Genomic DNA, 23,177 nt, shown 5'->3' with positions numbered 1-23,177 from the left:
GGTAATTTTAGGATATTTTTTGCTTGGAGATTATTTCTTAAATTTTCAAAAAACTTGTTCAAACTTGATAGGAACTACATCTGATAGATTAACTGTGATCAATTCTACAGCGTAAATTGGACAGAAAATCACTAAAAAGCAAAAGATCTTTGATCTTGCCGCCATATTATTTTTTAGGTTAGGGTTGACACTTAGGAGCATTGCTCCGGAAATCTGCGACTCCTGCGACTTAAATAAATTTTCTACATCTTATCATCATTTATTAATATTATATATAAATGGTCTGCCTATAATTCACAATTCATGAATATTCCTTCTTGAATTTGGGATTTTTTTGATAGGGCTTCTGAATTTTCCCATCCTTTGCCCTTCCATGAGACTTCCGTTCCTGTGCTGCGTATTTATTGCTAAGGGTTTTCTGGAACTTTGTGTACTGAAGGGCCATTTTATCATCGGTAACGTCCTTGATCATTTCTTTTTCCTGCTCCAAATTTGCATTGATCTTTCCAGCTTGTTCTTTTAACAACAATCTCTCCAGTTCAGGATTCATTCCACCAAAACTGAATCTCCCAATCAGGAGATCTTCACATGGTACATAGCTAGGTTCTACGATGAGATTTGATCCAGTCAGCATCTTTTTGGTGATTTCACTGGAGTACATTGAGCAGCTTTGTTCAGATTCTTCAGCCTTTAGCACTTTATCTCTGGTCTTCTTCATAAATTTCATCTCCAAGATTGTTTTGGAGAGTCTCGCTTTTCCGGACATGATGACGATAAAATTAAATTACCTATTGTTTAGTGTAAATGGTGTAAATTAATAATTTTAAAGAACTTTTCAATGTTGAAAAACAATGCTCACGAGAAAATATAAACAAATTTTTAGGTTATATGTGTCAGGCCGTCAAACTGTTATACAAAATTTTTGTGCAGTGTAATATTGACTTTAGCGTTGGTGATTTCATTCTCCGCAAAAATATAGTTTTTCAGCGGTTTTTCCATATTTTCCTGCATTAAAATGACTACTGATATAGCCAGAGATATTCCCCAGAGTGGATTTGCCTTTGATAATTGTCGCAGGTAGGTTTAGTCAGAATGTTTTGCAAAAGTGCATAGTCACCTAACCTCACAAATCTGGGAACAGGAACAACTTCCTCCTGCAAAAAGGATATGCGGCTCCCAAGGCAGTCAAAACAGGTACTACGATTGTGGGAATTATCTACAAGGATGGGGTGATATTGGGAGCTGATACCAGAGCCACTGAAGGGCCAATTGTGGCAGACAAAAATTGCGAGAAAATTCATTTTCTGGCCAAGAATATTTAGTAAGTTTTTCACGGGAAAAATGCCCGGAAGTGATCTAAATGAGATGTATTTCTGTAGTTGCTGTGGTGCAGGAACAGCTGCAGATACTGAGATGACTACGAAGAGTATTGCATCTCAGCTGGAGCTTCATCGTCTTCAGACTGGAAGAGTTGTTCCTGTTGTGGCAGCTAGTTCTATGCTGAAGCAGATGCTTTTCCGCTATCAGGTAGATTTTTCTCTAGTTTTATTGTCCAGCAAAATAAAATTGTCTATTTTTAAAGGGATACATTAGCGCTGCTTTGGTTCTGGGAGGCGTAGACAATACAGGACCCCATATTTACTGCATCTATCCACATGGATCTACAGACAAGCTTCCCTATGCAACAATGGGCTCTGGAAGTCTTGCTGCTATGTCAGTGTTTGAGTCTCGCTGGCGTCCGGATATGTCTGAGGAGGAGGGAAAGAAACTCGTGAGGGATGCAATTGCAGCGGGTGTTTTCAATGATTTGGGCTCGGGATCCAATATTGATCTCTGTGTCATCCGTAAGGGCAACACTGAGTTCCTGCGCACCTACGAGGAGGCCAATGAGAAGGGGCAGCGTACCATGACCTACAAGGCTCCACCGGGAACTACTAAGGTAATCAAGGAGAAACTCTATAAGCTGGATGTCAGTGAGTCAGTGAGGATTACAGCAGGTCCATCCTCTGAGGGAGTAACTCCAATGGATACTGCTTAAAAATAATTTTTCCTCTGGATTTCAAGATTTTTTAAAAATAAATTTTTCGAAACATTCTTTTCACTGCTTTCAAACTTTTTTTTTTTATTTTCTGTGATAGATAAATGGAACGAGGATACACAAAGAAGTCTTATTAAGATAAAATTCCTTAAAATCTCATATCGACGGCTCAGAATATAAAACGAATAAGTCGCAAATGGCCAACATTACAGGAGAGCAATTTTATGCTGAAATTTTACATGCTCAGCATAGGATTTTTAAGATTTGAAACCCCTATAAACTTTGAGAACAATTAACTTTCCGATGTTATATTAATAGGGAAGGTTTAATTTTCAAAATTCAGTGAAATTTCAATTATTTTTAATAAAAGTTAAACGGAAAAGTGGAAATTGTCCTTTTCAAGGAATTTAATACTCAATGTTGATCAACAGTAAAAAATCAAAATTTTAAAGAATTGCATTTTGATTAAGATTGTTTTAAAAACATGCACAGCTTAAGCATGAAATAGTTTAGATTGTGCTGAAAACATGCACAGAGGCAGCGGTTGGACTTCATAAAACAGATGGTAATCGTCGAGGTAATCGTCAAAACAGGTACAGCCGCGCACAGCTCATGAATGAAATGGTTAAAATTGAGCATAGTCCTGTATTGAATTGAAACAAAATTGAATCTAAATTTTTAACTGTTTTCTTAATCTTAACCTATTCAGTCAATGTACTAGAAATACTTGAGATAAAATGTTCATATTTTGCAATTATATTCTTACTGATTAATATGTAGATGATTTCTTTGAAAAGACAAAATTTTTACCTATTATGGGGGCTCGAGGAGCCCCTATCAAACACACGTCTTAACGGTCACTGAATTTAAATTCTGTTCATTAATTCATGACAAACTGTATTGCTTTAGATTTAGATAGAGTAACTATCCAAGAAAACAAATTGGCAACTAGAATTCAAATCAAGAAAGAGGAAAGACGCCAATTTTAACAAATTCGTCGGGATGTCGAATTTTCCGATCGCCATTTTGAGCAAAAATTTCGCATGACCTTCCGCAAAGCGAGAAAAGAACAACAAAATGTATTTCCATATCTGTCGCACGATTTTTTCCAAGAAATTCAGGGACTAAATTAACTAAAAACCCATTCCCGACAGCAATTCGTATAACAATTGCTCACAGAAATAAATCATCTAAAATTACTCAATTTGCGTATGATGTATAATACCATGGTAAGGAATGGGTTAATCGTTTTATGTTTAAGAGCTGTGCGCGATTTATGCTTGACCTATGCAGATTTCATGCACATAATCTGAGAAGTACGAGTTTTATACACAATCTGAACCATCTTATACTTCAGCTATGCGTATTTTCAGCACAATTTTAATTTAATATTTTGAAGTGTTTTTTTTTATTTCAACGCGAAATCTTGAAAAAAATATAAGGACAAAATGCTTTTTTAGAGCTTTATGGGCGCCAAGAAAGCCTTTAGAACAATTGTACGCCCTAGAAAGTCAGGGAATTAAAAAAGCTTTTTCTTCAACGCGAAATTTTGATAGATAAGGACAAAATGCATTTTAGGAGCAAGAACAAGAGGAGCGCCCTAGAAAGTCTCGTGAAGAAATTAAAAGTTTTTTATTTATTTCAACGCGAAATTTTGAAGAATTATAACGACAAAATGTATTTTAAGAACTAGAAAGGCGCCCCAGAAAGACGACTCAGAGTCTATTTTATTAAAATCTTTTTTACTTAAACATGGCACCCCCCCCCCCCTTAGGTACGCTACTGAACGTTAGGCCTCTTGTTCTGATCGTCTCATTTGAGATCTGAGAACTAAACAGTATTTGCTGCTAAACACAATTTTGCTGCTTGAACTCAAAAAGAGAGCTGTATAAATGAGTTTCTTTTTAATTCGCTACCGGGCTAGAGGGCAGACCGTAACAACTTTCGGCTTTCGTAAGTTTAGAAACGTTTTTATCCTTTTCCATATTTTTAAAATTTTTCTCTAAATGGCTCCAACCATTCTTAATTTTTGGATATTTTTGCGAGACCCAAAAATTCGCCATTTTGAATTTTTAAAAGCCAAAGTTCTACCACGCTCTGGAGTGCCTGTTTCTCGACCGATTTGCTTGAAATTAGATATTTTAGAAAGGTCTTGAAATTTCCAATCCAGCGACATCGGTCCAATCGGCTATGAATCACTAATGTACTTGTAAATTATATACTTACTTGAGCTAGAAGGGAAACCGTAGGAGATATCAACTACCGATCTTGCTGGATCCTCTCTAGAAAGCATTTTTTTTTTTTTCAGGAAAGCGTTTTTTTTTCAGGAAATGTTTCGGACTAGCTATAAAAATATATTGCCGCTAGGTCAGATATATAAAAAGAATATGGGAAAAATATGAAATGTTCGAAGCGGCAAAGCATAAAAGCCTCCCAAGAAGAAAGAAAAAACAATTTATTAGTCCTTTTTTAATAAGATTATTGAAGGGGATAAAAATGCTGAATAAAAGAAAAATTATCAATGTTACGTCTGCTAGGAAGCCACGCCTACTCCAAAGCCACACCTACTTGAAAGATACGTCCCTTTTTCGTACAAAGGTGGACGAGAAAAAACAACCTAAGCATTTCCCTTTTCTACCAATATTGATTATAAATTCTGAGCAAATATTTAGGAGTAGGGGGAAGTGGGGCACCTTTGAAGTTGGGATTTTTCACCTATTTTTGAATGAAATTGAGCTTTATCATGATATAATTTAAGTGCACAGGCTGCACAAGCAGAGCTTTAATATGACTCAGTTTTCCTCTTAAAATAATTAGGAGAAAGATCCCAATTTAAAAGTTGCCCTACTTCTCCCTATCACGCCCAATTTTAGCTGATTTTCATCCACAATTCAAAGAGTATATTGGAAATCCATCCATTTAAATTCTAAACAATAAGGATGAAAGAAAGCAATATAAAAATGATAAAAATCAAGTGTTCAATCGATTTATTACACATTTTCTTACTGCTTTTACATATAGTGATCTCTTTCAAAGATCTGAAGAATTAATCCAGATTGAACTAATTTATTTGTACTCCCAATTTTAAAGGAAATTGTAAATTTTATTTGTTAAAAATTTAAAATTTTGTAAAAAAGTGGTTTCTCATAAAAATAATTTTGAAAAATGCTATGGGAAAATTATTTAAAAAAAATTTTAACAAAATTTCAGATATCCGTTTTCATTTTTTTTTTGCAGAGCAGTTGTTTTATCGGTTTCATCCGTTTTGTCGAACTCTCGATAAAGTTCTCTAAAAAGAATAAAGAGGAACCATTATAAACGGTTAATATAATTTAAACCATAATGGTGCGAAGTTGTCTGTAAGAAATGTACAGAGTGAAGATAGCAGGCATAGCTAAAAGTCGCCAGTCCACTGACAATCACGCAAAGGAGAAGAAGATTTTTCCATTTAGGTGTGTGATGAGATCACGGAATAAAATCCTCAAAATCGTCAATGAAAATTGCAATAGTCGCTGGTAGAGTGCTTATTTCCAGTGTTGAAGTGTTACTAAAGTGCGGGGGTGCAAGTGTGAAACTCCCGGAGTGCACATAGAATTGCTGGAAAGGAGAGACGACAGAGGTGCGAGATTGCGAGGAAACTGCCAAATGCGCTTCAATGGACGCAGCGGCTATAATTACGCAAGTGTCCCGCGAAGATGAGCAATTGAATGCATATCCCGTCGACAAAGGTAATTCAGCGGGAATGGGGATTATGGGAAACAGATGGGCCTCCTCTGGGTTTCAATCGTCGCGCCCCCAAATCACACAAAAACAACCAAAATGCTCGTGAGTGTGTTTGTGGTTTTGCCTTCTTGCTCACTTCACCACAAGACGCACCAATACATACTCAGGGGCCCCCAATTTCTTCGTGGATGAGAGAGCAAGAAGGGGAGATTGAGAGTTATTTTGGTCACTGAGACGCACACCAGGAGAATCGCATTTTTTCCACCAACATGCTCACCGTATCGATGGGAACAAGTGTGTGACGTCTATATTTGTGCACCCCGTGCAGCAACCAAGAGGTGGGCCCCTTTCGGTGGAAATTCCACGGAGAAACAGAGTGTCGCTCCCACAAATGGCTGCTATCTACTCACACAAACACCCCGCCAAGAAAGCTCCTCTCGCGAGATCGTCACACAAACACATTCACAGTGCACCTGTTTTGGCTCTTGAGGGCCCCCTCTTGCTCTCGACTCATTTGGGGATTTCCCACAGGAAATCCTCCAGGCGAGATTCCTCAATGACGCTGCTTCGTGTGGCAAGAACCTTTGGAAACATCCATCAGGGCAGGTCTCGCTCAAAATTAGTTCTAGTGGTATATTTATCCGACTCAGCTGATATTCTGATATGCATTGCTATTGGTCCTATTGGTCTTCTATTCATAGAATTTCTTTTCATAATTTGACAAAATCGTTAATGGTCTTTTACACATAAATTCTGAAATAAAACTTTCAGTTTTAAATTAACCTTAAGCCTCAAATAAACAAAGGCTGATCCTCAAGAATATTAAGCTCGGTAAATTTTGCGATAAAGAATCAACCCAAATTATCATACACAGAGGGCAGGATTAGGGATTGATTAGAGGCTCTGGTTTTTTGCACAAATTTCTTTTACCTGATAATTTTTCTCAAATTTTACTATGGCTAGAAATTCTCAAGGATCAGGATGATTCTGTTCGGGGCTTTTGGCTGATTCTTCTTTGATAAAGATTGTATTTAATAAAGCATAAAATTTTTTAAAGATTTATTCCAAAACACAAAAATATCATTGAATCTTGAAAAAAACTTGAAGTTGTTCTTATCAATTTCGATAGCTTTAGGCTTTATTTCTCTTCAAAATGTGTCCATAATATTCTTTTAAAAATCTTTAATTTTAAAGTATTTCATTTTATTTTGTTTACGTCTTTAACCCTTTAATGACGAGACAGTTTTCGCTGACCGAAAATCACCAATAAAAGTGAAACCGATGAACAAAACTTGTCAAACATTTTGTTTGTAAACATTTTTTCAAAATTTCCTGTGAGAATGAGCGAGATAACTAGATCTAGATCTCACTCACTCTCATTGAAATGCCAAAAACATGTTTACAAAACAAAAGTTATTGTGCGCTTCGGAAAGCCAAAAGAGTCTAATTTGGTGTTTGAACGATCTGGACAAAAATAGCTAAAAATGTTTAATAATTTTTCTGACGATACCAATAACTGATAATGTTCATTCTAATGAAAAATATTATGTTTGAGTATTGTAGTTTCTTTTCCCAAAGCGGTTTTGCTTAAAGAAAAACTGGAAAGAGAAAAAATAATTAAAATTAATTTTCTATATGAGAATTTAAAAATTCGTTATTTTTTAGGTTAAAAATTTACTATACAGCAAATAGCTGGAGCTTCAACCTTCTACTTTACAATTATGTACAAACATAAGAAAAAATAACTAGGTGGTCAGGGAAAATTATTTTTTTTATGGTACACTGGTGTTCCTTAAAGTGAGTAAATAGATACATAAATGTAGAGCTTCTTTAAAATTACTGAGATTACTTTAATTTTAAAGCTATTCGTCATAAGGGCAGGCTTTCAGGTCTCGCACATATTCTGATGGCTTCCAACACTTCATTTTTTTATACTCCTTTATTAAATATGACCCAGAGGGGTGACATTAACTCTGAAAAATGCGACCGGTTTTAGTGTAATTTTTTGCCTGTTTTTGTACACATTACACGAGATATCTCCAAAACTACGTAGGTTGCCAATTTAGGGTTTTCGGTTGCCTCTTCGTTATTAAATTGGCTTTTATTTTGTATTAGTATTTTTTATTAGTTCATTCTACAATGATAGAAAACAGCTAATAAACTGAAATATTTTTTCGGCTCATTAGAAACATATGGGAAACATAGAAAATGTCATGCTCCTGATATGACCCATCTATGGCAATATATTTTAATAGTTAGTCTTAAGTCACACATTTCCTAAAAAATAGGTCAGATTTATGAAAGGAATTTGGGAAAAGTATGAAGGACTTTGAAAAATTCTGATATTACTAGGCTAAACCTCTAGTCTGAAGATCATTTTAAGGAAAAGCAGCATCAGCCTTTAATTTAGGAAAAGAAATCTCTAATTTTGACTTGAAATATTAAACTCAAATCCTTAAGCTTTATCTCAATACTTAGAGGATTATTACAGAAAATTAGGCAGTTATGGAGCAGTATGAAATAATTATTCAAAATCCTATAATTAATAAATATTTTGGAGTATTAGAATATCATCAGTTATTGTCTAATTTTTAATTTCTACAGAACAGTAATACCATTAAAGAAAAACTCTAAATAAGATTTTTTTCTTTGAAAGAAAATGATAAGTGTTTGTAAGAAATTCAATCTTTAAGGATGATTAAGGTCCATTAGGTCATCATCAGTGACTCATACAGAATTTAATTTAGCTGAGATTTTCTTATTCATTTTCCCTTTAGAACCAATCCAAGAAATATACCCAAGAGTAGGTAGAGTAGTCCGTGCTTTAACCCTTTCGCAAATATACCACTACACGTCCTACGCAAACTTGGATAAGGTAAGTGAAGTATGTATCGATCACGAAGATTGGATCGTTATCCTAAAATAAAATTAAAAATTATTTTTTGCAACATGTGCTCTATTCGTAACTATTTCAATATATAAAATAATTTTATTTTAAGATGACGATCGAACTTTTATGGTCGATACATGCTCCACTTACCATTAATTTATATCTACCCAATTGTTTCCGGAAAGGGATTTTCTGTTACTGTAGTTCTTCAGTGACATGCAGAAATTATCACAACAAAGTCATAAATACAATATGTTACACATTTCTCTCCTCGCGGAAAGTTCTATAAAGTTTGTTCATGGAATTACGCTCGGAAAGTTTAACATCGCGTCAATTTTAGTAATATTTTCCTTCATTCTCTTTCATGATTTAAATTTTGGGTGACAAAATCTTTTCTTAGATAGTTACACTATTATACATAAATGTATATTGGGCATATTCTATCTGAAATATTGCCAGTATTGATTGACACTGAACTTTAGGTACACCTCTTTCTTTTTCCCTTTTGAAATCTATCCTGGTTATACATATATTCGATTAGGAGTGATCGGGCCATACTTAAGTAGTCAGCAAATTAATTTTTACATTGCGTTTAATTTGTTAAAATATATGTTTCTTTTAGGTTGATAAATATTTCAATGAATAGCAAGGGAGGTGTTTACTTCAAATAAATAGTGATTTTCTGAATATTCCTTCTAAGCCAAACTGCAATATACCACTGTTTAATTCAATTCGTGGCTAATTATGCCCCGGTCTTTTCTACTCAACTTCAGAACGAGCAACCTTCTTGTCCTTTTTGTCTAAAATCTTTCACTTTGATTCTTGATCAACTTAGGGTGAAATGAACACTTATTGATACTTAAGAATTTATCATATGTCATACTTATTGACACTTTCACATCGAACAGACTGGGATTTTTTACATGGTCATTGCTTTTTTACTCCTTCATTGCTTTTTTACACGTGGAAAAAATATCCAAAAAATTGAGTCATCAAACTAATTTTTGCATCAATTTGATCTTTTTCCGTTCTCTGAGACAATATTCTGTAAAAAGAAAATTATATTTTAGTAAAATTAGCCAAATTTAAATACCTTGAACAAAAAGCAAAAAGCAATTGCCCGGTCAATTGCTTTTCCTTGACAATTCCATATCACATAGTCCGTTAACATTCTCTGTTTAAATTCACTGTTCGAAATTTCATCGACCACCATCGAAATCAGCTGATGCCAGAAAAAATCAAAACAAAGGCAATTTTATTCATAAAACTCTTGTGAAAACTTTTGAAATGTATTTAAAATGAGTCTAGGCATTAGTAAAATTAAAGTTTAGTATAAAATACATGTGAATAATGTGAATAATGTGTTTTGAACAACTTAAAATATTTCCCGCCTTGGACATTTTACTTACACTGGATGGCGCTGTTCTCAGTGAGTTTTCTAATCGAAAACAATGAAGGTGTCATATTCACTTCTCCATTGCTTCTTTGAAAATCGATTAAAAGAGCAATGGCCCAGTCTGTTCGATGCTTTTCAGTACCGATTTAGGATATGAAATTTGAATATATCATACATTACAGAAAAATAAGCATAATATTAGGGGAAGGTTTTGCACCTTCGTATTGTTGCAGCTTCGTAAAAGTTGATTTTTTTCCAAGTTACTAAATGAATTTCATCCATGGACATATAATCTAAAAGCTAGTTCTACATCTCACATTTCCTGACAAACTTGGAAACCTAGGCCTTTTTTCTGGGTCCAAGAGGCAAGAATAAAAAATGGGCCTAAAATCGTAATTCTGATGTGAAATATTTTATGCATTTTTGCACACTGTAAGTGTCTTTTCGAAAAAGCAACTAATCCAAGTTATAGAGGGTTTATTCGAGTTAATATTTACCGTGAAAATCTTTTGCTTGAAGGGGGTCGTTTTTGAGGGTGGAGGAAAATTCATAAAAATTACCACCCTTGCAGCTCAGGAATATTGAATTTTGCAGATTCGTAAAAACATCTGTCAAAATTACTGACCACCGAATTTGAGAATTCCTCACTGTTTTGGGTCACACTGTTCACTCCTTATTTGTAGCAATATCTAGTCTTCTTTGAACTTAGAATTACGTTAAAAGATCCCAGTATAATCCATATTTACAAAAATTAAATACAGGTTTTATACTTCTAAAAATAGTTCCATTAGAATGCTTACAGCAGGTCAATTGTTAATCGTGTTTAGAGGCTTGTGGTAGAAAGATTACTCTAGTCCTCAGGATTATTCGTTAGCACTGATTTAGTTAGTTCCTATAAAAGACCTAAATACACATAGAGGTAGATATAGTTCGGTCAGTTTTGATTGATGAGAATTAATGAGAAGAAGGGGACAACAATCCCCGAAACGTCGTAAAGAGAAAAAAGGAATAAATCCTAACCAGGTCAAAACCCGTGTTTTAATACACATAGAGGTTCTTTCTTTGTTCCCATTATTTTTTTTTTATTTTGACGGTTGCATCGACAATTGTCGTATCTGCTTTTCTTCTGTATAAATATTTGATGTGAGACACGACGCGTAGGCAATTTGCTTCAATATGGACATAAATTTCTCTAGTGTGTAGGGACGGTAGGGGCCCTTGTAATCTACCTTGATCTTGACCAATAGAGTAGGGCATTATTTACTTACTCAAATTATTAACAAGAATCCTAAGCATCCTAGCGAATAAAAATAAAAGACCTAAATTATAATAACTTGATTCAATGAGGAAACAGAATTATTTTTACAGTGTAAAAGAAATGCAAAATCTAATCTTGTCGCAGCTTTTTATCTATCCATCCAAGATTAAGTATTCTCGATAGCAAAAGCTTTCAATGGTCGTGACCGAGATTTATTCACAAGACAATCCAAATGACAAAAAAAAACGTTCAACCCATGTTACATAATTCTAATTTTCCTAATTTTAGGGTAATTTTCCACTTGTTTTATTTTTGATTTCAAATGATTTTTCTTTTTGATTCAGATAATATTTGAGACACTTTCTATTGGATAGAAAAAAAGCACAAGCATTATTGACTGATGAAAGATCAAAAGATATGCCACTGATGTAGTCGATGAGCGAATAATTTTCTCAATTCTCACCCGTGTTTGTCAACCTTGGAGACGATTGAATTGGTGTGTTTTTTGCTTCTAATGCTGCGTACAGTATTGGAATGTGGATGTGTGGGAAACGTGTGAAAATTTTCAGTCACAGCCATTCATGTTACTTGGTGGCTCCAATACAATTGCGCCAATTGTGTTTATTTTCAAACACGTACAGACCTCAATGAATTAGGCAATTTTGCTGAATTCCCTCCACAATAATTTCTCTTTCTCTCTCACTTTTTTGAGCCATCTGTGTCTCATTCCTTGATTTTACTAGCCATTCCGCTGAAATCGGGGGTGGAAAAGTGGATTTTCTTCAATTAAACACAATTAACAGATAACGGGTAAATTGGGAATATTTTTGTGTAAAATCCTTAGAACAAGTTAGAAATAATTTTTTCAGTATTTCTGAGTTATTCTGTCTTATCGAAATATGCTGGAGGAAATCTTTATTGCACGTGATTATAATTTTTATATGTCGTACTATTTTTTTTCTACATATATTTGAAGATGGTGGTCTCAAAATGTGTGACATTGCGTAAAGAATGCAAATAATGACAACAAAAGTCAATTTTACGAACAGTCTTGTGCTTAAAATGCTGAGGCACATATGTAAAGTCAATGAAGATAGAAGTATCAAAATGATTATCATGGTAATTGTTACAATGAAGGAATTTAGATTTTTCTTTTGGCCTGGACAAGCATATTTAAATATTTAAAACGTTTCTAAAAAAACAACCTTAGTCTGACTGTCATTAGACGTAGGGTAAGTTGGGGTAATATGGAATCATGTCTAATTTAGAACTTTGAAATTTCCCAACAGTTTTAGATAGTAAAAGGAAAATAACGAAGAAGTACTCTCGAATGTAAAGTCTTGTACTTCTTTGTGGTTTTCTTATTCTTTTTGACCATCTGAAACAGTGAGAAAATCTCAAAATTCCAAAATAGACATAATTCCGAATTACTCCATCCTACCCTATAGAGATCAAACAGTTGCAAATAGTGTATTGAGATTGTTGAAAGACCCCCTATAAATCGACTCAAGTATCATTAAGTTCCTTTTTCGTACCAAAATCACCTTATTTGTATATCCCGATTCGTGTGCGATCTTTTGTTCACTTTTAGATTTGATTTAGAACGCTTTATGAATATCAAACGTTAGTAATTTCTAGAAAACATATTTTCCGACAGACTGAGGTTAGACTGAATTCATTTGCATGCTCTAGAACCCCCTGACAAGTTTGAATCGGTTTCGTTTCGAGTGCTGTATAGGGGAAACTGGGGTAGAATTAGACATGGATAAAATTATACAGTGGGATGTTACAGTTTGCATTAGCAGGTATATTGAGGAAACCATTATTTTTTCAAAGTAAACACCTCCCTATTCCTTGAAATATTTATCAAAATAATTTATTGGCTAAACTTGCCCCGGTCCCCGTAACCTATAATTTTGGTTCTCAGTCCTATTTTACTACGCTTAAACCCCAAACAGATTAATCCTTAAATTAATAGGTCTTGTGCGTGGAAAAGTGGAATTTTTTATTTTTTATTTTCAGTGGCAGAGTCTTTGATTTAAATGTTGTTACTTTTCGATAGCTTTTGGGTTTTTAATTTATTCGAGAATTCCAGGGGGTTTAACTCTTTCGCGTCTTTAGGGTAATGTCATGACTCGGGGAAAAAAGTTTTTTTTGGGTATTTACATTAATTGAAATCTATCTGTTCGTGCACGACATCATAATAGAAGGATGTAAGATTCTTGGCTCATTTTCACAAGACTCCAGTTAGATTTCAATTAATGTAAATAGCCAAAAAGAAACTTTTTTCCCCGGGTCATATATGACCCTAAAGACGCGAAAGAGTTAAGGGCGACTGGGGTATGATTTTCAGGTGTAGTTTTTATTATAAATTAACTTGGTCATATTAGTCATATAATAAAGGGTTGAGTTTTTTTCTGATGGAATAAATATAAATTTTTCTAATATAAAACAAAATCAAAAAACTATGGCTACAGACACTTACAGTCTCCTTTAAGACTATGAACTTTTATCTACACATATTTCCTTCCCTTTCCTCTCTTTCTTCTGGATTCTTATAAAAATTTAATCTCTTACATTTCATTTAATTCCTCTCTATAAAATAACTTACTTTTTTTATTTTTTTATTCCTTTTTCACAAATTAAAACTCTTCACTCTTTTCACGCAACCCATGTGTCCATTATTGCAGTTGCAATAATCAACATAGAATCTATGAATATTAATTCTATCTTACTTGACAAGTGCCTTTGTTTACTAAATCAAATTTAAGAAATTCACTGAACAGGCCTTAATAATGTTTATCCCATGATTTTGCAGTAAAGGACTAGCCTTAATACTCATTCAACTGAGAGTTGAAGCAGTAATTCAAACTAAAGGGTTAGCCTAGTTCCGCAAAATCTGGATTTTCTAAACAGGAAGTAATTGTAGTAATTTTTCAAGACTTATGAAGTCAATTGCTTTAAATAATATACAATCCTAAGTCCGAATTTTGCCAAAAACCTTGTTTATTAAGAAATTACAGCAGTTTTAATCATACGGATACACCTGCGATCTGAAACCCATGTCAGACATTAGACATTTTCGCATAAATTTCCTGTTACCTGATTTTTTACCGCAAAATTTTACGGACAATATTCTTGAGGATCAACTTGAGTCTATTTGGGCCTTTATACTATAATTTAGCAATCTGATAGGCGACTGTAAGATTTGTCGATTCAAACTCGTTAGTACCATGTCTTCCACGCGAGTACTTCTGTAAAACTATTTATGTCCACAAGAGATAGGGTATTATTTTCGTAAAAATTGTCAATAAACAATAAATATGGTCAGTATAAAAATAAAATAAATCGTTTTGTTCCGGAGGTTGATTTACGGCGCTAAGATGGCGATTACGCCAAAGGGGATGGTTAATACCTCTATAACATCATTATTAGTACCACAGATAGTGTTTAGAGTCCTTTTCATTTATCTATAAATCAAATTGAGTGTAAAAAAAAGAATCCAAGCAATAATCCTGCCAGAATAAAAATACAGACCACAGGCAAAACTATAGGGGAAAGCGCGCTATCTTCGGACGACTAAAGCATTGAACAATTCATATTTTCAATGTGTTTTAAACGAATTTGGCCCACTATTAGGTTCTAACGAACAGCTTTTCGACAGGGAGCTCCTACACTGAGAGAAATCCGAAAAAGTTAAAATAACATTACGGAAATGTTAATTTTACCCTGCAGTATTGATCCAAAATCGGTGTAAATATTACCCTTTTTAGGTGTATTGGGGGTTAAAGGTACCCTTTTTCATGTTAATTTTACCCTTAAAAAGGTATAAAATTAACAATAAAAAATGTTGATATATTTTTACACCTAAAAAGTTTTGAAATTATGAGGAAAAAAAGTTAATCGCACCCTCTTTTTTTTAGGTGTGATTCCTTCATAATCACACCTATTGTGATACTCCGTTCTCAGTGTATTGACACTTTTGTTAAAATCTTGAAATTTATTTGAAGTATCTAATAAAATGTAAATAATATTACGTTTTTTTCCTTAGTCTACGTTTTCTGATAAGGATAGGTGTTAAAATTTCGTATTCCAAATGATACAGAGTGCGGTGTTAATAAGTCCTGGCACGACTTCTTAAAGTGTCAATAGATGTTCCTTTCACCCTATATTATTTTTTAATAGCTACTCCAAAGCCTTCCAGAAAAGAGCTATTGGTGAAATCCATAAGGAACATAACAAAAAATTGAGTTGTCCGAAGCTTAAGTGTTTCGAAGGTAGCGTCCTTTCCCCTAACTAAATATTTTTAGCAAATTAAACGTAATTAAAAAAAAAACTTAGATTGCTTCGTATTTTAGGCACGTTACCGTGCAATTTAACAAAATTTTTCCCACATAATTTGAATTTGTGTTTGTGTCTATAATAGATTCTATGAATGTTCTTGGGATGTCTTTTTTGTAGAGCACAAAGTATGTCTTGGTGGATTTATTAATAATAATACGATAGTCCCATTAAAGCTGAAAATACTTTTTCTAACACATAATGTAAAGAATCTTGAGATTATTTTAATCAAGATTTTCGCAGAAAGTTGGTGTTTATTTTTCATGCTATCTCTATATATTTGTTTAAGCTCATCATCATTCAATAAATAAATTGATATTTTCCATCGCACTTGAGTTCTGATTCATCCTTCCCTAGACTTTGAGTCTTTTTTTTCACTTTATTTGCATTTGCATTTCAGGATATAATTGGAAAATTATTCCAAAGTTCTGCAGAATTTCTGAGTATTATTTCTCTTTCAAATTAAATCAACAATTGACTTGGAAAATTGTCAATTGATTATTACGAGATATTTTCTGCAAAGCAAAACTCAATGTAACTGCATATGAAATCAATTCACGTGACAAATGTTGTAGGAAGAAATCCGCCCAAATGTGCTTAAGTTGTGTTTGCTGGATAAATATTGTAGATGTAGGTGGGTGGAAAATGAGGACAAACGGAGATGAAAGAATTTCCGACTTTTTCATTCACATTTGCAAAATACCTAAGGTGCTTTTATTTTCGCTATTTTTGATGCGTAATTGAAATTCCTGGGCTTTTATTCCCATTTTGTCTAGTCTAGTTTGGAAGAATATCCCTTTTTTCCCATATTCTTCCGTAAATTGACAAACATTTGTCACAATGACACATTTCACACGCATTTTTACAATTTCTTCCTTTTTGGGACTTTTTCTCCTCGTTTTTCACATCAATACTGTCAATTTACAGAGCTAAATATTTGTCTGAAAACTCCACACCATTAAAGCAGTTAATTTTTCATTCTCATCCTATATAGATTTTGTATTCCTTTTTAGACATTATTAAATGATAAAGCCCATAAATTAAACAATAAAATTTGCCTAATGATCACGGCTTATTAATTTAATAACTTTTATAGCTTTTACATAAATTGAGCACTTATTATGATTAATGATACTATCCGAATTTCGAAGCTTGAAGACGGTTATATTCTGTGAAAGAAAAGAACTATTACGTTTAGATCGATATTTTTAGTTTGCAATTATTGATGAGCATTCATATAGAATATCTCAGTAATTCTAAATTGCTCTTTAATTTACGTAATTTAGCTATGACAGCAGCGTTTTAAAAAAAAAATCACACAATTCTTAATAAATATTACTATTTTTTTTTAAATCTCGACCATAGTGCATTTTTATTATCTCACACGACTTATCAAAAAAAAAATAGGGTAAGTGTACCAAATTCCGGCCAGCTTGCAATTCCGGCCACCTTTTGTGTTCCTCAAATTTCCATGAATTTTTAGTTTTTACATACTCTAGAGATTATACAATGCAAAAAATAACAAAAATGTATCTTCGGCAAACGAGATGACGTGAAAAAGGCTTTGGGAGAATTCCTTCTCCTTTTATTTCTTCAATTTTCTTATATTATTTCCACCTAGGGCCACCGAGTATGACATAAGGTAATTGACAATTTTCGTAATAATTGCAATGAAAATGCGTAAATTAACGAAATACGGTGAGCATTTTACTGTCAATGTGATTCAGCCCTAAGCAAGATCTTTCGAATCACTATAAAAGTGCTTTCACCGATTGAAAAGACATTTAAGAGCTAAATCCTGATGTTCTTGAACTATTTTTCATTTTATGCTATTTAATTTGAATATTGTTTAGGAGGGCAACGCCCCCACTCACGTTACACATTTACTTGTAAAGATGATAAATTCTCGAATTTTAAGGAGAATATAAACATATAGGGGAAAGTACTCTCCCTTCGAACGTGCATGCTTTCGAATAATGTAAAATTTTCCTTTATTTTTTTCAAGGACACTTACACATTTCTATTTAATATTAGTTAGTTTATTTTATTAATTTATTGATAATTGTGTGTTAATCCCTTAGGAAAAATAAAAGAAAATTCACATTATTCGAAGGGAGAGTACTTTCTCTAAATCGTAGGGGGATGTAGGGCACCTTTGAAATTGGAATTTTTCACCTATTTTTAAATAAAATTAAGCCTTATCGTGATATAATTTAGCTGCACAAACAGATTGAGAAGCTAAATTATATCACGATAAGGCTCAATTTCATTTAAAAATAGGTGAAAATCCCAATTTCAAAGGTGCTCCACTTCCCCCTAAGCTTTAGCGGATTAATATTTCCATTGTTATATATTTTCTTAATAATTTGTATTTAACTAGTAAATGTAGCAAAGAGTAGGAGAGACTGGGGCAAAAAGTCACAAATTGAAAATTTGAAAATTCAATCTCTTCCAAGATAAAAGAGATAGCGACTTAAAATTTTTTCCATAGATGGCCTCCATAGACCTTCTTCAAAGTCGTAAGTTTCTTAGAATTCGAACAAGAATTTCAGAAAATAAAAAATATTGAAATTTGTAGCCCTATTTTTAAAATGTTTTCCTTACAGCAGATATCAATTTTGACCTACTTATTTTCCAAAATTGATGCACTAGTACATATTTCCTAAATGATTTGGACTCTTTGAATACGAAACCACTATCTATTTTAGAATTTCACAAAAGTTCTTTTCTCCAGAAATCCTTTTATTAAAAATGACCACTTGGGGTAAAAAGTAACAAAAGGTATGGAGCAAAAAGTAACAAAGACCGGAGCAATTTCTGATGTCTCATGGTGAGAAAAAACGTCATTTCCATGTTTCGCCGCTTTTTTTTGCATTTGTCAAACGATTAGCAGTCTCTTGTGTGTTTTTTCTATAAAATAGCTTGAAAAGCACTTTTCTCGTTCAGATAGAGAAAACTGTGTTTTAAAAAGGTGTAGAGTAATAAATTTTCTATAAAAATTGTCACCTAGCTATTTTTTTTTTAAATTTACGAAAGCCCGTAATAAAGTAAATCAAAATATGATAATATCCCATACCTGATACTATTTGCCCCAGCGTTTTTGATAATAATAATAATGCTGGCACAGCATTCCATGAAGGAACTAGGCCTTCCCGCAAGGGGATTTCTAGACATACATTATTATTTTTTCTTGTACGAGATGAGGTTGTCAGGCCCACGGCCGTGGAATCAAGTGCAGTGAAGCTCACTGGATGAAATCCGAACACCTTTAACGCCAGAAAAATTCCTGGTGACCTAAAGGGGATTCGAACCCGGGACACTTGCATTATAGAGCGAGTGCTCTACCACTTGACCCATTGAGTGCCCGTTTTTGAGAATTGTCACAAAATTACATTTTAAAAAACAGCACGATAAATGTATTTCCTTACAAAATAGAAGAAAATGACTTTCACAAAGTTGTAGAGCAGTAAATTTCCTATAAAACTGCACTAATTAGAAATTTCTGGGGCGCTAGGGTAGCTTGTAAAAAAATAAAAAAATCCGTTTTGTAACTTTTTGCCCCAGGTTCCCCTATCGTTTAGAATTTCTTAATTCTCTTCTTTGAATCCTCTGACCACAAAATTCTATAGGGGAAAGTGCTCATGACTAAATTTTTCCTATGTTTCTGAATAAATGCGACTCTGCAATATATTTTTAAAAAACAGGACACTTTCCCCTAGTTTTTAAAAAATGGTTGGGATGTGTCATATTTATTGAAAGACATTTGAAAAATTTAGTATTTGTAAAGCTTGGGATCGTGTAAAGCATGAGCACTTTCCCCTATTTATGAATTATTTGTTTATAAAGCTTCAATCTCCTAAAATCTCCTTTGTTATGTGTTTATTTTGACGTAGTATCTTTACAAATCCAATAAACTCCTCCGAGATCCGGTGGGAATACAATTTGACAGAGACTGTTGCTTCCGCGTAAGCATGAGTCTCACCAGCTGATCTGGTGAGCACGTGCAATCTTTTAAAGTAATGGGAATTCCCTGGGGGTGTTTTCTTGGACTGCTCTCAAGTATTATATTGGACATTTTATTGTGTCAATTTCTCACCACCTGTTCCCCACTTCCTCCTTCTGGCCAACTTCTGATGGAGCCACAATGGCGGAAAGTGACCAAGGTCAGGTGGCTTTTTCTCACTCTACCATTCAGTCTCGTACTTGTGTGATTGCGTAATTATTGAACATCAAACTGTATTATGAACTTGCTACTTGTTCTCCCAACTCGATGGTAATCTTTCCACTCTGTTTTGCAAAACAATTTTCTCAGGTTTTGTGTACATAGAAAAAAATGTTGTTTTAGACATATTTTTAGACAGTTAAATTAAAATGGTTATGTGAGAAATTTTATATACCTATATATTTAAAAAATATGCATTTGACGGTGAAGTTTGAATGGAAATTCTGAATAGCATAAATCATACATTTTTATGGGAAAAAAATCTCGTTTGACGACATTTTATGCATTCCAGTCTAACACTAAAATTCATATGATTCTGTCATGTATAGTCAGTCGTCAGTTTTATTCAATAAAATTTTAACTGGATTTAAAAAAAATATTCCAGTTAAAAATGTGATAGACATTGCGAATATGGAGGAAGAAAGATAATGCATTTAATTATTTATTATATCTATACGGGTGACTATCATGACGTGACATTTTAATTAAGTTTTGTAATCAATTGAATTAACACCATTTAGTGGGGTTTGATGCGATGGCTAGTTTAGATACCATTTTTGAGCTTCAATATAGTTATTTCTGGTGGATTTTGGGTGACAACGAGGTCACTTTTCCACCCTCAATATACCATTAAATGTTGCTTCATTGTAAATGCAACTTAGACCTCAATTGTCCTTTGACAGAAAATATTGTGGGTGTTTATAATATTTGCATTTGAGAGATTGTATATCTGTATTCGATGCTGCTAGTAATTGATTATGAATGTGATCTAAAAGAGCTTTTACCAGAGAAGATAAGAGCTTTTCCTAATTCAGCTTATTTTGTCCAATGTAAATTGATTTATTTTAGGAAATACATTTCTAAATAAAGCAAAACTTTTAGCCAAACGGTGACATTTTATGTTAATGGAGTTATTTTGAGAGGGGTGAAAGAAATACTGAATGATTTGGGGTGAGTCAGAGAAAATGTGCTGTTGAATAAGTTAAAAGAGGGATTTTCATGGCAGGGGGTGATCAATGTTAGTGAGTCACAAAGATATACATCCCTCAAGTGAATCATGTTTGCAAGGAGAGACCGAGATTAGCAGGTTAAAGTGTCTATTGGACCATTTTCCACACTGTTGAATAATTTTCCATACACCCCAGTGGTATCTCTCAATGTCGAGTGGGTGTTGGGATGGATTTTCCGGGGTGTAGCTAGGATATATATCCGTTACCATCCTGGTCAATTTTGATGAAATTTCCTCAATATTATTTTTGGGACATTTTCCCCAAATCGATATTAATCAATAATTTTCTGCACCTCTTTCTCTAATTTAACCCTCCAACAACATTTAGGTCACATTTCAAACGCTAATGCATGGCTTTGGTTGTTGGGTAATTGGATTTTTATTGTCTTCCACCGTGCCATCATGACACGAAATTTCTTGAATTTAATGTATCAATTTACAGAGGAAGTGCCTTTTACCAGCATCCTCAGCCACTTTTTTTTCGAGTTACTTTTCTGTTAGCTAAGGAAGGTGGGCGTGAACTAAAAATAAAAAGTGAGAGTCTGTTGGAAAGTTCTATATCTGAATATTGGTATATAGACAAGAGTGCTGGCTTTCTATGTTATCTCTCTGTTGTTGTCTGGGGGCCTTCTTTTTTTTTCCTATCTCAATTTAAAGTTATTCAAATATTCTGCAAACATTATACTTTCAGTTTGTACTTTATTTATTAAGTCTATTTAGTTCAAGCCAGAAAATTTCCTTATAGCTAATAAGTAAACTGGAAACAGATGTTTTTAATTAAAGCTATTATACATTTTGTAAAGTGCCTTTTCACAGAGACCAAAATGGCTCAGTTTATTGTAATTATGCGTGTAAAAATTGTATTATTGTTTAATTAAAGGATTTAATTTCAAATTTTAACAATATATTTATATAAATTATTAAAGTAAAATCACATTGAACGCTAAATCCTTTTACCGCGTAAAGGCTTCATCATTCTATCAAAAAGTTGTCCATTTTAACACAATGATTAAATGAATTTCTATTTATTAAGCTTTTTACATATTGTAAAATTGTAATTAAAAAATAATACTCCCTTCGTATCAAAAATAGTCGCAAAATTGGGCAAAATTTTTGTTCCAAAAAAAAAGTCTCATGTGGGAAAAAATAGCTTTAGGGACAATTAAGGTAATATGTTTTGTATACTACAAAAAGTAACTCTTCTACGAACTCTTGTCAATGTTCAAGGATAATATTGTGGTTTAGTCGCGATGATAAGTTGAGGAAAAAATGTCTTAAAAATTTCGTATTTTTTGCGTTTTATTTCCAATCTGATTTAGGTGTTAAATGGTGAATTTCGGATAGTAATGTTCGGAGGACTCCCTAATAAGTTAAATCTGAGATCACTTACATGATATTCATTTTACACAGACCTCTCCCTTTCTCTTATGAAAACAAATGCTTTTAATATATATTCAGAATGGTTTAACATTTAACATATATCTTCACTGAGAGAAATCTGAAAAAGTTAAAATAACATTCCGGAAATATTAATTTTACCCTGCATTATTGATCGAAAATCGGTGTAAGTATTACTTTTTTTTAGGTGTATTAGGGGTTAAAGGTACCCTTCTTCATGTTAATTTTACCCTTAAAAAGGTGTAAAATTAACATTAAAAAAATGTTGATATATATTTACACCTAAAAAGTCTTAAATTTCTGAGGAAAAAATGTTAATCGCACCCTTTTTTTCTCAGTGTTTTACTTTTGGATGTGTTTTATGGCGTCTACACAATAGAGAAATTTATGTCCATATTGAAGAGTTTTTCCTATACAAGCGTAGGGAATTTGCTGAATTTGGAATGAATTGTAGTGCATAAAGAGCTTAATGAAAAAAAAAATGCAAAAGGCCAACTTTAACACATGTTTTCCTTAAATTACCATTGCGGCTGCATCTCACTATTAGCACTGAAATAGAGGGTAATCATACATATTTACTAATAACAAAAATGTTTCCTGACACTATTCCTTAAACCCCAAACGTGCAACTCTTTTTCATACGGAGGTAGTATTATAAAATTAAATAATAAGTCAAAAATTATAAAGAACGGTGAAGATTTTTATTTTTGAAAATTAATTTCAATTATTTTCTTACCGAGGGTAACACGATAAAAATCAAATTTTATAGTGTTACAGTTTTCACACAGGTCTAGTTCAGTTTCCAATATTCTGAAAATTTTAAATAAGAATAAAATTTAATGTTTTTTTCAATATCGAATGGTTCATTTGCCGTAATATCCAATCTTAAATCAAAATTTTAC

At 33.2% G+C, this 23,177-nt stretch overlaps 3 protein-coding genes across 3 annotated transcripts in view; 2 read left to right on the top strand and 1 right to left on the bottom strand.

Annotated features, from left to right (window-relative positions):
• Nucleotides 1–245: 245 nt before the first annotated feature.
• On the bottom strand, nucleotides 246–766 carry LOC129803122 (M-phase phosphoprotein 6). The gene has a single exon (XM_055849474.1). The coding sequence runs from the start codon at nucleotides 764–766 to the stop codon at nucleotides 302–304; it is 465 nt and encodes a 154-aa protein (XP_055705449.1). The 3' UTR covers nucleotides 246–301.
• Nucleotides 767–782: 16 nt separating this feature from the next.
• On the top strand, nucleotides 783–2,095 carry LOC129803111 (proteasome subunit beta type-7). The gene is made up of 4 exons (XM_055849462.1): nucleotides 783–1,077; nucleotides 1,142–1,321; nucleotides 1,380–1,527; nucleotides 1,583–2,095. Exons 1-4 carry the CDS (start codon nucleotides 1,016–1,018, stop codon nucleotides 2,036–2,038), a joined length of 846 nt encoding a protein of 281 aa, XP_055705437.1. The 5' UTR covers nucleotides 783–1,015; the 3' UTR covers nucleotides 2,039–2,095.
• A 3,342-nt stretch (nucleotides 2,096–5,437) lies between these two features.
• LOC129803112 (phosphatase Herzog) overlaps nucleotides 5,438–23,177 on the top strand; it is a 31,662-nt gene continuing 13,922 nt past the window's right edge. The window contains exon 1 of the mRNA XM_055849463.1: nucleotides 5,438–5,766. Coding sequence (XP_055705438.1) covers nucleotides 5,694–5,766 — 73 coding nt within the window. The 5' untranslated portion in view covers nucleotides 5,438–5,693. The remainder of the gene's footprint in view (nucleotides 5,767–23,177) is intronic.

The sequence above is a fragment of the Phlebotomus papatasi genome, chromosome 2 (assembly GCF_024763615.1).
Source record: "Phlebotomus papatasi isolate M1 chromosome 2, Ppap_2.1, whole genome shotgun sequence".
Lineage (NCBI taxonomy): Eukaryota > Metazoa > Arthropoda > Insecta > Diptera > Psychodidae > Phlebotomus > Phlebotomus papatasi.
This window is presented reverse-complemented; position numbering and strand designations above follow the sequence as displayed.